Source organism: Denticeps clupeoides, chromosome 11 (assembly GCF_900700375.1).
Source record: "Denticeps clupeoides chromosome 11, fDenClu1.1, whole genome shotgun sequence".
NCBI classification, from domain to species: Eukaryota; Metazoa; Chordata; class Actinopteri; order Clupeiformes; family Denticipitidae; genus Denticeps; species Denticeps clupeoides.
The window spans coordinates 21,203,332-21,216,151 of record NC_041717.1 but is presented as its reverse complement, the minus strand read 5'-3'; the positions used below and the strand labels follow the sequence as shown (position 1 = coordinate 21,216,151).

Genomic DNA, 12,820 nt, shown 5'->3' with positions numbered 1-12,820 from the left:
CAGCTGTCATTAACATTCATCAATACAGCCTAATTTGGACAAATATTGAATTTCGCAGTAATTTATGGAAATTTGTTTTTCATATGAGATAGCCCAGGATCCTCTTTATCAGCCTGCACATCTCCTCTTCAAGTCTGTGAATTTGTACTCCCTCAGACTGCAGATATCAACAGTCACAACAAAATAGCAGTGAAATAAGAATGCTACGATAAACATAAACATTTAATTCTATATTATTATTCACTATTCATTCAATATCATTGACACCCACCTGGAAGGCAATGTTAAATTCAGATAGAGGCTTAAGGGCAGCACTCAGGAACAGGAAGTAGGTCTTCATGATGGGATCACCCAGATGGCTTGCCAGATCACGAACTTTAACACTCCTCTCTACTTCCTCATGACTGTTAATGTAGGCCTACAGTACATAGAGATACAGGGTATAGTAAACTACACGCTTGTTGAAGTCGTCATGGAAGGAGAAAGGAATGTCGTTTTTTGGCACACTGCGTTGCCATTTTCACCTCTGCACTTGTGACCTGGTCTGCCTCAGCGGCATTTCTCGTCACGAATGCTGACATCGCCTTACAAATCTTACAGAAAAATAAATTCGGTGTCCCATTGAGCGCGGTATTTACACGAGGGTTTTGTGTTTTTTTTTGGCAGGAGCGCCTTCCTTCTCTGTCCTGGCGTCCATCATCCGTCTGTTTTTCTTTTTTCCCGCGTCGTCTCTCATCAACTGACCTCACGCGCGAATCTCGCGAGATCTGCCACCAACACTACTGCAGGTGGCAGTTATCGCGAGGCTAGTGACAGAGCTCAGATTTTTAAATTTTTTTTTTTTAATAACGCGGGAAAGAAGGGTAAATTACGGGACCAGTCTCAGTGTTAAAATCTAATCAGAAAACACCCTGGAGTTCTGTTAAAATCCCAGACACAGTGTCAACTGTTAAATCCACCCAATCCAACCTAGACAGTGTTCGACTCACCTCAGTTAGGCTGTCCTAGTTCGGGTACCAGGCCATTGTTGCGCTAGTTTACCACCATAAAATTGTAATTCTGTACCAGTTGAACGATGCCACCATCTGCCGCTGTTTCTGTTTGTTCTCATCGAGGCACTGAGTCAAGTGCCCTGACCACCTCCAGAGTCCAGTGATGAGAACACCAGAGAGGTGCAGATGTGGACATGGACTGCTGGCTCCACCACGACCCAGATCCCCACGGTCCAAAGATGGACTCATGACTCTGGGCATCATTGGCATGGACAATCTTAGAAATAATTGACTTTCTATTCTTATGGCTCCAGTGTTAAAAGTAAGACTGCAGTGGTGCCCATTGCATGCTCCTGCTACCCTGGAAGGGCATCCCCTCTGAATTATTCTTCTTCCATTCTTTTCTCCATGTGAGTTCTCTTTTTCAAGAGTTGTTCATTGTGTCTAGATAGGGTCTATGTATGAGGGGTGTCATCTGTAGTGGTTATTAAGCCCACTATAAAAAAACTAAATTGTTGTTGTTGCAGTGTCTGTATGGACATAGAGAGGTACCCCCAGGATTCAGTTCTGGGACCATTATCCTTATTCCTGATTTGTGTAAATTATATATTATAAAGCTATCTACAGCAAAGAACTAGAACGTCAAGCTCTTCATGGGTTTATTTCATGAATGAATAAATTAAATCCCCACCTCTGAGTTCAGCACGTCCGCTCTGAGGTGGGTCAAGAACCAATTCTACCAACATCCACAACCAGACTAGCAGCATGGACAAACAACAAACAGGACAAAGGTTCCACCCTTACTGCAAGCGTCCAGCTAAACACACAACGTACAGCTTCACCCACAATGCACTGCACTCAAAATGTGAACACAGCCGATTACAGATATTTCATCCTGTCTGATAAATAACATCTTCTGCATGCACAAAAAAAGAGACTCATCTAGCATGAGACACAAGTTTCTGTGCTGGAGATGAATGGAAAAGTTGACTGTTTTTATAGCACTTGATGCAACTTTCTTATATATGAATGGAATGAATATGTATACATAGGAATAAAAAATGGTCAAACCAGATGCACGTGCAACATATTAGGAAATATAGAAAATTAAAAATCTATAGTTATAGTTGATTTCCCTCCAAAAAAATATACATCAATATTTGGTTTTAAAAATGTAAGTAAAATGAATAAATTGAATAAATGAATAATGTCCCTCCTATCGTGACAGCAGGAATAATGAGACATAAAATATTACACATTCAGTCTGAAACCAATTGCCAACAAGTGAAACGAATCCAATGTACCTGCAGGTTCAGAAAAGCAATGTTTTTCAGTAAAATGATAATGCGTGAACCCTTAAGGGTGACATTAGAAGCTATTATTTTCAATCTCTAAATTATTTACGTATCTTCTATTATATATTCAATGCACTGTCTCTTTTTCCGATGTCTCTACTGGTCGGTAAACTTGGTAATTCTAAATATTTATCATGTTAGAAGAGACTGGATAAAAATGCTACACATCCAGGTCATTAGAGCTACAGTCAGGCAGTAAACCACAGTGGACCAATAGGCACGGAAAGAACGTTGTTACATATTTCTGTAGAATCGTTAACCAATGGACATACACATATGTAAATACTTCCCAGACAGTAGGCCAGTCTCTGAGGTCACACGCAGCGGATCTCAGTCCAGTCCTTGTGGTCCCTTTCCACCTGACTGGTTGAATTGTTTTGGTCTTAGAAACAGAGAGAACATCTGGACTGGCAGGGCTGAGTCCCGCCGTCATAAGGCAACTCATAACAAACGGATAATATGGCGTTACATCAGGGCCAATCATTTAAGCACAGTATCCCAGAATGCTTTTGCACGGCGTAGACTCCACATCCTGAGGTCCTTGAAGGTGTGTTGTTCTCACTTGGTCTTCCAGGCTTTGTTGAGCACCTTCACCACCTCCTCATAAATGATGAAGACTATGGCCACATCCAGGCACACGCGACCCAGGCGAGGAATCGTTCCTTTATAGAAACTAAAAGAGACAAAAAGAGAGAAAGTGTGAATAATAAATAAAAAAAATCTAATTTTTACTCTTAAATGTTGATAATACCGTATATGTGCATAGAGAATTTACACTGAGGGGTGACATTATATTTTAAATGTTATATTTTTTCCTGTTGCACACAGACTTACGCAGCCGGTCCCTCGTGTCTCAGGATTTTAGCAGCACAGTCAGCGGTGCTCTTATATTTGTGGGCTTCTAAACCCTGCGAGAGAAGATTACGTGAAGACTGGGATAAAGCTACAAAGAACCAATTCACTCGTTCTTTTATCACCAAAAAATATCACAGGTACCACGCATTGCAAGCAGTTACAAGCATTAACAAGCACCAAGTACCTGCATCCTGGTTTTAATCACGTCCAGAGGCGTGTTCCCAAACACGCTGGCAGCTCCAGCAATGGCGCCAAATGTTCCGGTGACCAGAGGATTAAGGGTCCTGTTAGGGTTGTCACCTACATCACAGTGCAAAATACATCCATTTTATTTTATTAATAATAATTCAAGGTTATGTTGCACTGGATGTCAAAATGTATTACATAAAGAAAATATTACTATGCACCTTTATACCAGTTCCTAAGAGAGGTCATGACAAAAAAACGGATGGCCTGATTGGACCCCTGTTTCAGGATGGTGGCTGTTAGACCCTGATATGTCCCCCGGATACCTACACAAGGAGACAATAAAAAAAAAAAAAAAAAAGTGAAGTGATTGTCACATGATACAAAACAGCACAGCACATGGTGCACACAGTGAAATTTGTCCTCTGCATTTAACCCATCACCCTGAGTGAGCAGTGGGCAGCCATGACAGGCGCCCGGGGAGCAGTGTGTGGGGACGGTGCTTTGCTCAGTGGCACCTCAGTGGCACCTTGACAGATCGGGATTCGAACCGGCAACCTTCTGATTACGGTGCCACTTCCTTAACCACTAGGCCACCACTGCCCCAATTAATTAATTTGTAATTAATAACCATTAATCCAGCGTGGCCGAGCATACAAGAGTGTAAACAGAGAGTGTCGACATAAAATCTGCGGCATCAGGATCTGTCTTCATTCTGACTGGTTCATGCTGGAATCTGGAGACCAGAGCCGCCTGCTGGACAGAAGCTGTCATTAACATTCATCAATACAGCCTAATACTGAATTTTGCATTAATTTATGGAAATTTGTTGCCAGTTTGTTATCCTTTGTTTAAAAAAGCATATGGAGAAAGAGATCATTATGTCATGTTTAATCAGGTTTTATATGCTTTATCTTTGTACTGCTGAATGTGTTATCATTATGCTATTATGTAATTACACATTTTGTTGATATGTTAGAGGCTAAAATGGGTTAATTCATGTTCCCTTCATTTCCAAAAAGCAACTCCACTTTTATGGACTGTAATTGGGTGCCAGAGTCTCATGACTACTGAAAATAAAGATGCATCAGCATAATTATTCATCACCAGTGGTAATAATTTACATATCATTCATAATTTCTATTTTGTGTATTTATATTAAGGACCATTATAAACCCACCCCTAGCGCAGCTTCTCACCTTGAGTTCTGATGATCTCTCGCACACCGTGGAAGAATCCTCTGTATTTGGGGTTCGCTGAAGTCTGGTCATGAATGAATTTCACCTGGAGATTATGGAAAAGTATTTAGAAAATGAATTAAAAAAAAAAAAAACTTTTCAAAATCTCTACTTTTTTTGTCCCACCTTGATGGTCTCCATTGGACAGACCACGAGCACTGCCTCCATCACCCCTGCTCCGAGCCCGCAGAGGAACCCGCGGCCGCTGTCCAGCCGGCCGGCCTCATCGCGCATCTGATTACTGAGGAACTCGAACACACCAAACCTGCACGACATACACAAGCGCAGAGGATTCATTCGTTCAGAAATACACCACGCATCGTGCAGACATTTTATATCAAATGTTCGGACACGCCTACTCTATGGAGGCTGCTTTTTTTTCTCCTGTTCTTACTTATTTTATTTTAATTTTTTATAACAAACAACACAACCACAAAATACAGAAACGGGTGATTAAAAAAAAATTAAATCGCCCCTATTTTCTGACCTCCACCCCGCACCATCAGTACATTCCAGTCATAAATCCATCAGCATCAGTCAGCTTGGGTCCATTTTGGTTTGGTTGGAGAAGGTGACCATTCAAAAGAAAGCTGTCCTTTCGCAAGCACTCTGCAGAGTTGGCCTGGGAGATGACCCAACAGTGGGGCCCAGAGCATCTTCCATGTTGACTGAGCATATGCTTTCATGGGGACATCAGAAAAAATCTTGTACTACTGGGTTACGGTAGGAGGAGCCTCCTTGAGGCCTCCATTTGGCACTCCTTTATGTGCCAGAAGTAGGAGATTGTCCAGCAGCTTGTATTTTATGGGAGGAAGAGCCCTGGATCTTTTTTAACTTTGAGAACCCTGCTAATCTCCATGGCTATGCAGGACCAGTAGTGTGAGATATGTCTGCATTACCAGAACAGGTGGAAATAATTCCCTCGTTCTTCCTTGCATTTAAGACATGAAAGTGAAAGAAAGTGAAAGTGATGTGATTGTCATTGTGAAACACTGCAGCACAGCACAAGGTGACATAACAAAATGTGTCCTCTGCTTTTAACCATCACCCTTGGTGAGCAGTGGGCAGCCATGATAGGCGCCCGGGGAGCAGTGTGTGGGGACGGTGCTTTGCTCAGGGATTCAGACTGGCAACCTTCTGATTATGGGGGTGCTTCCTTAACCGCTAGGCCACTACTGCCCCAAGTCATCTCGTGACACCCGAGGTTGTTTTTCACTATCTGATATAGGACGTCTGTGCCCCGCTGTCACCATTATAAGCAGTTTAAATGTCCCATGATATGAAAATGTGACTTTGTGAGATCATCTATCATTAATCTGAGTTCCCCCAGCCAGTCTACGGTCCTGCAGTGGCTAGAAATGGCAACATGTATAAAGAGTGCTTTGGTCATTCTGCTTCACCGTTCAGAGAGCGGCAGCTCAGACGGTCAGATCTGGAATTTGTCCCCTTATGACATCATAAGGGGAAAGGTTACCTCCCATTTCTCATGCTTTTTCCGTGCTGAGAATTTCCCACCCCTCCCCTAAAACATTATCTCCACTGACCATCAAATGTGTGAAGCATTGCAGTTGCTCAGTGATTGGATGTAAAAATCAGCACAAATGTATTTTTGTCATGTGAGACTGAATCAGTGGGTTAATTTTAATTTCTTCTGGAAAAACACAGACACAACTTCCTGTCTGCGGCAAACATTGTGGTTGGTGAATGGTGTTGATGACGTAATCTCCACGAATGTCCCCTCAACTTCTATAGGCCGCTCTCCTCCTCATCCCGCCTCTCTCCTCCTCATTAGCATATAAAGCTAGACACAGAAATGGTGCGTCCTGGGAAATTATTGGTAGTTCCGACTATTCTTTTCTGGTTTTTGCTCTACAATGTAAAAAGAGTCCGAAAAAGACCCATGAATCAGTTAAACGCCTTCATCGTCATCAACGAGAAGTGGTTCCATAAAAGTGGTTTATGGAGAGGAAAACTGAAAGAGCAAGAAAATCACATAATTGCTAAATCCCGGGGTACATATGCGATCTCGCACTCCTACATATTAACGGCATATTAACATATACAGACGCCACACCACTGAACTTCGTACAGATAGTGTAGCTGCAAGTCAAGATTTTAGCCCATGCTGACGAGAAGAAGCATACATAATATATAACAGGGCAGGAACAGTGGTGCAGTGGTGGCCTAGCAGTTAAGGAAGTGGACCTGTAATCAGAAGGTTGCTGGTTCAAATCCCGATCCGCCGAGGTGCCACTGAGGTGCCACTGAGCAAAGCACCGTCCCCACACACTGCTCCCCGGGCGCCTGTCATGGCTGCCCACTGCTCACACAGGGTGATGGGTTAAATGCAGAGGGCAAATTTCACTGTGTGCATCGTGTGCTGTGCTGCTGTGTATCACATGTGACTATCACTTCACTTTGTTGTAAAAAAAAAAAAAAAGAACAGCCCTGCGCAGACCTTCTCACACGGAAGCAGACCTGCTCATATTCAATTATGCAGAAACATCCTCATTACGATCAGCGAGGCCAGGGGCCACGTACCAGGCACCCTGCAACACACACACACACACACACACACACCTCAAAAACAACTTCCTGCTGCTGCTGCGGAACCCCAGCGGCGCCACAGCAACTGCTGTCATGGCAGCGTCAGGTCCCGCGTCGCTGTCACTTGAATATTATTTATTTATTAACGTTCCGCGGAGGCCCTTTCAGAGGTGTGTGCTATATATAGACCGGAATCACACACACACACACACACACACACTCCGGAGGAAGAAGGGAGGAAGCCTAGAGGCGGACATGAACGAGCGAGAGAGACAAGTCAAGCTGAACCTAAGAATGGACCTAAGACACAAGAGCGCCACCTGCTGGGAAACACACAACACTACACAGACACATGCATCCATAGCAACCAAGAGCCACGATGCACAAATTAAAAATAAATATGTTCAATAATTACACATGTCCATTAATGCTAATAAATAAAGTCTGAGTTGGGGGGTGGGGGGGGTAGCCTAATGGGTAACACACTCACATATGACCCAGGAGACCATGTTCAAATCCCACTTACTACCATCGTGTCCCTGAGCAAGACACTTAACCCTGAGTGTCTCCAGGGGGGGACTTTCCTTGTAACTACTGATTGTAAGTCGCTCTGGATAAGGGTGTCTGATAAATGCTGCTGTAAATAATTTCTTTATTATGTGTACCAGCAATAAGAGTATAGTAAATATTAGTATTATTGTTTTTGTTATGTTAATAACAATTCTACAAATATTTACTTTCACGGCATTTATCGGACGCCCTTATCCAGAGCAGGGACAGTTACATGGACAGTCCCCCCCTGGGTTAAGTGTCTTGCTAGGGTAAACTGTGGTAGTAGGTGGGGTTTGAACCTGGGTCTTCTGGTTCACAGTTGTATTTGTTTGCAGTTTCCGTTTCCCGCAATTCATTAGGAACTATTACAAAATAATCCTTCCAATTTAATAATTATAAATAAAACTAGATAATAACTGCTGCAGGAACATCAGGAGGACCAAAGGGACCAGCGCACCGTGGAGGCATCTTCTCAGGTCCAGCAGATCCCTGCTCAGGCCTGTGTAGGCTGGTTGAGGGATGAACTGAGCTGATATCGATTTTCCCGCCTCACCTCGGCCGAGAAAGAGCACAATAAATCAGCCTGGTCTGATTTATCTGAAGAAGAAGCCTCCAGCTTTCATAAATACGTGAAGATCTCAGGTGATGTGTGAGGAAAGTGAGGAATTTAAATTTATTAGAATCCTATTTACACACACACATAAAAAAGGTTTCTCTGTCACACCTGAGTAAGGTCACAAATTAGATTTCGTACTCTAGATGTTGCTGGACAGACAGAAAGCTACTGGAACAGGAGGTGGGCGTGGCTCTTAAGTGAGTCACGACCACTTCAGTTGTCACGGCGACAGCCTAATGGCGCAGTCCCCATTAGAGTAAGGCGTTTACAAGGACAAGCCCCGTCCTCTCCATCCCTGGTTCCTGTCATCCGTCCCAGAGTTCAATCAGCTAATGAGGAGCGAGGGGGATGGGAGGAGGAGGGGCGGAGTCAGGAGGGACGCGACTCTACGGAAAGTCACCAGTCAAAGAGAAGGGACACGACCGCACTGATTTATGAAGGCTGGTGGACCCATCCAGGAGGGTAAAACGAGATTAAAAACGGGAGAATGGGGTATTTCTGCTGTGGAGCGTGGTGCTTTTTCCGATTTGGCACCCGTCTAGGGTTTAGCCGAGGACAGATAAAAGATTATTTTTTAAATATCGAGGCTATATACCACATCAGAAATACTCTGTTCATTCCACTGTAAGTTCTTATAAGTTGCATGCATTTAATTTGTCGTCCTATACACAACACTTCTGGTTAATTTGATCAATACACAATTACCAAACAGTAAAATATTATTCAACATTCTCCAAGGCCAAATATGATTCTCCACAGCGGAATATTTTGTCGCCCGCCTTGGACGTTTCTGAACTACGCCGTAGCAGCGGTAACTAATGCAGGTGGTTCTGAAATGCTGGGAGTGGCTCTATTACGTCATATTAATAATTTAGCACAACAGTAAAGAGTTATTATGAACACAGTCATGCCATTCCAAGCTAGATGTGAGAACCAGGTTAATAATTCCCATGAAATTGATCTGATGTTATAGATTTATATTACAGCAGACACACACACACACACACACACACACACACACAAACACACACACAAGCCTGTCTGCTGTCAGACGGGGCTGCTGGTTTTGAGTGCTGATGAAGGCCTCACTGCACTGTTCATTTCCCAGACTTCCACAGGGCATATGGTGACTGACAGCTCTGAGTATACACACCACTGCGCCCGTCCATTTGTGTCACATATGTCTCACACACACACACACACACACACAAATACACACACAGCTAAATGGACTGTCCATTTATGATACAAACACACACACACACAGCTAAATGGACTGTCCATTTATGATACAAACACACACACACACACACACAGCTAAATGGACTGTCCATTTATGATACAAACCCACAGATCCACACAAGCATTACAATTTATTACACAAACACACATGCACTACTATGCATGTAGAGAGTAATTTACGCTCTGCAGGTACGAGACAGCAGTCAGAATCTACACACATAAACACACACAGAAATAACCCAACAACGGCAGCAATCAGCTGCTGCATAATAAAGGTCACCAGTCTGTGTCTGTGAGGGAGTAAATGTGAATGCAATGAAGTGTGTATTTGCATGTGTGTGTGTGTACCTGACGGCTGATTTGGGGATGGATCCATACAGTAGGGAGCTGAGTCCTCTGTACAGCCCCTTTACGCCATGGCTCGTCACCGTCTGCTTCACACAGTCCTCTGCACAACATTGGCACAACGTTACCACAACCAAACAGCAACCCACACTGCAGGCCACAACGTGCCGCTGTATCAAAATGTGACCGACAGGTTTTCAATTGTCAGGATTGACAGCGCTTAAAAGCCAGACATTTCCGCCCCTTCGGAAGGGACAACATTTTAGTGGACCTAGTGCACGTATGTGAATGTGTGTTTTTGAGTTCTGGCAATCGCCACACGCCTGCGGGTTAGTTTTACTTCTCCCCTGTGTTTTAATCCTTTTCGGCCACTGCGCCATTGTTTATTTGTATTTATTTATTGTTCGTTATAATAAAACCCATTCCCAGCATGTCCTGCTTCTGCGCTTCCTTCCCCATAAGTCCGTAGGCGTGACATCAATATTCCCTCTTTTACTGTAGCACAATATTTACTTGAAGTAAACAAAATGCTGTATTTTTTACAGGCGGAATATAAATGACTAAAATTAGAGAAAACGAAAAACAGCAGATATTGCTCCACTTGAACAGACCGTGGTAAACAGAGCGACTCCACATCGTCGTCCAGGAGAGAGTGGCAGCGGGGGACGTAAAATGAAAGCGAGTGTGTGGACAGATGGGTAGAATCTGTTACTGAACCATAATAAAATCCAGAGAGGTGTGTGTGTGTGTGTGTGTGTGTGTACTCACTGATTCCTCGGTATCGGGGTGGATTTGCCTTCTCGTCCAGCTGTAGTTGGGTCTTCACGTACTCCGTAGGGAAGGTGATGCAGATCTCAATGCCACCAGCAATACCACCTGGCACACACACACACACACACACACACTAGTTAATTAATGATGAACACACATTTGGACTCATACATTTAGTTCTAATCGTAATTGCGTTATTTGTAATTTCTTTTCTGTAAGAAGCTTGAAGAAAACCATTTAGTACAAATCAGAAATATCATGTTTTCCTCTCTATCTCTCTCTCTCTCTCTCTCTCTTCTCTCTCTTTATAATTCCATTAGCAGATCTGTTCCTTCCGTTGCACTCAGGTTGCCCCCCAGTCACACTCAGCGTCTCAGGCCCGTATCTGCCTATTCAAACCAGGAGCACCGCAACAAACATGGGGAGAGAAGAAGAAATTCTCATAGAATGGAGACTTGGAACGTGGATGTCTCACACACACAAACACACACAAACACACACACACTTGTATATTTTAAATGAAATAAACGTCCTACAGACCCCCAATTCGGCCATCTTCCCGTCCTCCATCACTCTCTCTCCTCTACGCACACTCACACACTTCTTCTGGCTCAATTGAATAAATCAATCTTCGAACACACACACACACACATACACACAGCGCGTACCTCAGCTGGCAGACGGGGTGTTTTGCTGCGAACTGATTACAGGCCCTCAAACTGCCGCATCCATAAATCGTCCCAGAAGAGCTTTACAAGCCCACCGAGCAAGTTGTTGTTGTTGTTTTTTTTGTTGTTGTGTTTCCGTAAGTGAACTCTTGTCTGCTCTTTTCCTGATTCATATATAATGAACGAGTATAAATGTATATCGTTTTTGTGTCTATACTACTTAAAACGTGACCAAGACGAGGTGGCTGAAAATTCCCTCTTCACGGGGTCTCCGATCCCAATCGACTCTGTTCTCCGTCATTGTCCCTGGCTGGTGGGACAACTTGTCCTGCTCCATTCGACTAGTCGAGACTAGGGCAGTGGTGGCCTAGCGGTTAAGGAAGCGGCCCCGTAATCAGAAGGTTGCCGGTTTGAATCCCGATCCGCCAAGCTACCACTGAGGTGCCACTGAGCAAAGCACCGTCCCCACACACTGCTCCCCGGGCGCCGGTCATGGCTGCCCACTGCTCACTCAGGGTGATGGGTTAAATGCAGAGGACAAATTTCACTGTGTGCACCGTGTGCTGTGCTGCTGTGTATCACATGTGACAATCACTTCACTTTATTTTTATTATTACGACCACCTTTAAGAAGCAGTTCACATTTATATTTACATTTACATTTACGGCATTTGGCAGACGCCCTTGTCCAGAGCGACTTACAACGTGCTTTCAAGTTACCATCGATGAAGAGATCAATTCCGGTTCACTAGGACCCCAACTGTCAGGATTGCCTGCAGCTGGCCTCCACACCTGACTTTAATCCTGACGCCCCATAAATGCCGGAAGTTTCTGCCCGTTCGGGGTCGCTGGCATTTTCGTGAACTCTATGCACGAACTTGACCTTGTTTGGTGTTATGTGTTTTGAGTTCTGGCAATCGCCCAACGCCTACGGGTTGTTTATGTTCTTTATTTAAGTTTAAATCGTTTTCGGCCACCGCGCCAGTCTTTATTGTATTTCTTTGTTTGTTATAATAAACCCCCCTTCCCAGCATGTCAAACCTCTGCGCTTCCTTCCTCGTAAGGTCCGTAGTCGTGACAGAATGCCAGCGACCCCCCCAAAAGCGCAGAGGTAAAAAGCAGAGGAGAAGAAACGCCGCGAAGGACGCAGCCCGGCGCTGGCGAACGCGGACGGCAGGGAGGAGACGGCGCCGGCCCGTTCTGGTGGAGCGTTTTCTTCCCCGAGAAGCCGTGGTACGCGGGCGCCGCGTGATGACGTCACCCCCGGGAAACTCCGCGAAAACCCGGAAGCGACAACGTCGGCGGGTGAGTGGGCGGAGCGAGGACGTTGGCGTCGGCAGCAGCGAGGAAGTGACGTGGGGCAGCGAGCGCAGAAGATCGACCCCCACGATCTTCGGCATGTCGAGCCAAGAACTCTGCGCTCTGCTGGCAAGGCTCCCCGTGGACTGGACGCA

General features: G+C 44.5%; 1 protein-coding gene across 1 annotated transcript in view; it reads right to left on the bottom strand.

Annotated features, from left to right (window-relative positions):
- Positions 1-1,733: 1,733 nt before the first annotated feature.
- LOC114799693 (tricarboxylate transport protein, mitochondrial-like) overlaps positions 1,734-12,820 on the bottom strand; it is a 12,940-nt gene continuing 1,853 nt past the window's right edge. The window contains exons 2-10 of the mRNA XM_028996491.1: positions 11,240-11,282; positions 10,697-10,804; positions 9,932-10,031; positions 4,753-4,891; positions 4,588-4,672; positions 3,610-3,714; positions 3,387-3,502; positions 3,182-3,255; positions 1,734-3,020 (exon numbers count right to left, since the gene is read on the bottom strand). Coding sequence (XP_028852324.1) covers positions 2,906-3,020; positions 3,182-3,255; positions 3,387-3,502; positions 3,610-3,714; positions 4,588-4,672; positions 4,753-4,891; positions 9,932-10,031; positions 10,697-10,804; positions 11,240-11,282 — 885 coding nt within the window. The 3' untranslated portion in view covers positions 1,734-2,905. The remainder of the gene's footprint in view (positions 3,021-3,181; positions 3,256-3,386; positions 3,503-3,609; positions 3,715-4,587; positions 4,673-4,752; positions 4,892-9,931; positions 10,032-10,696; positions 10,805-11,239; positions 11,283-12,820) is intronic.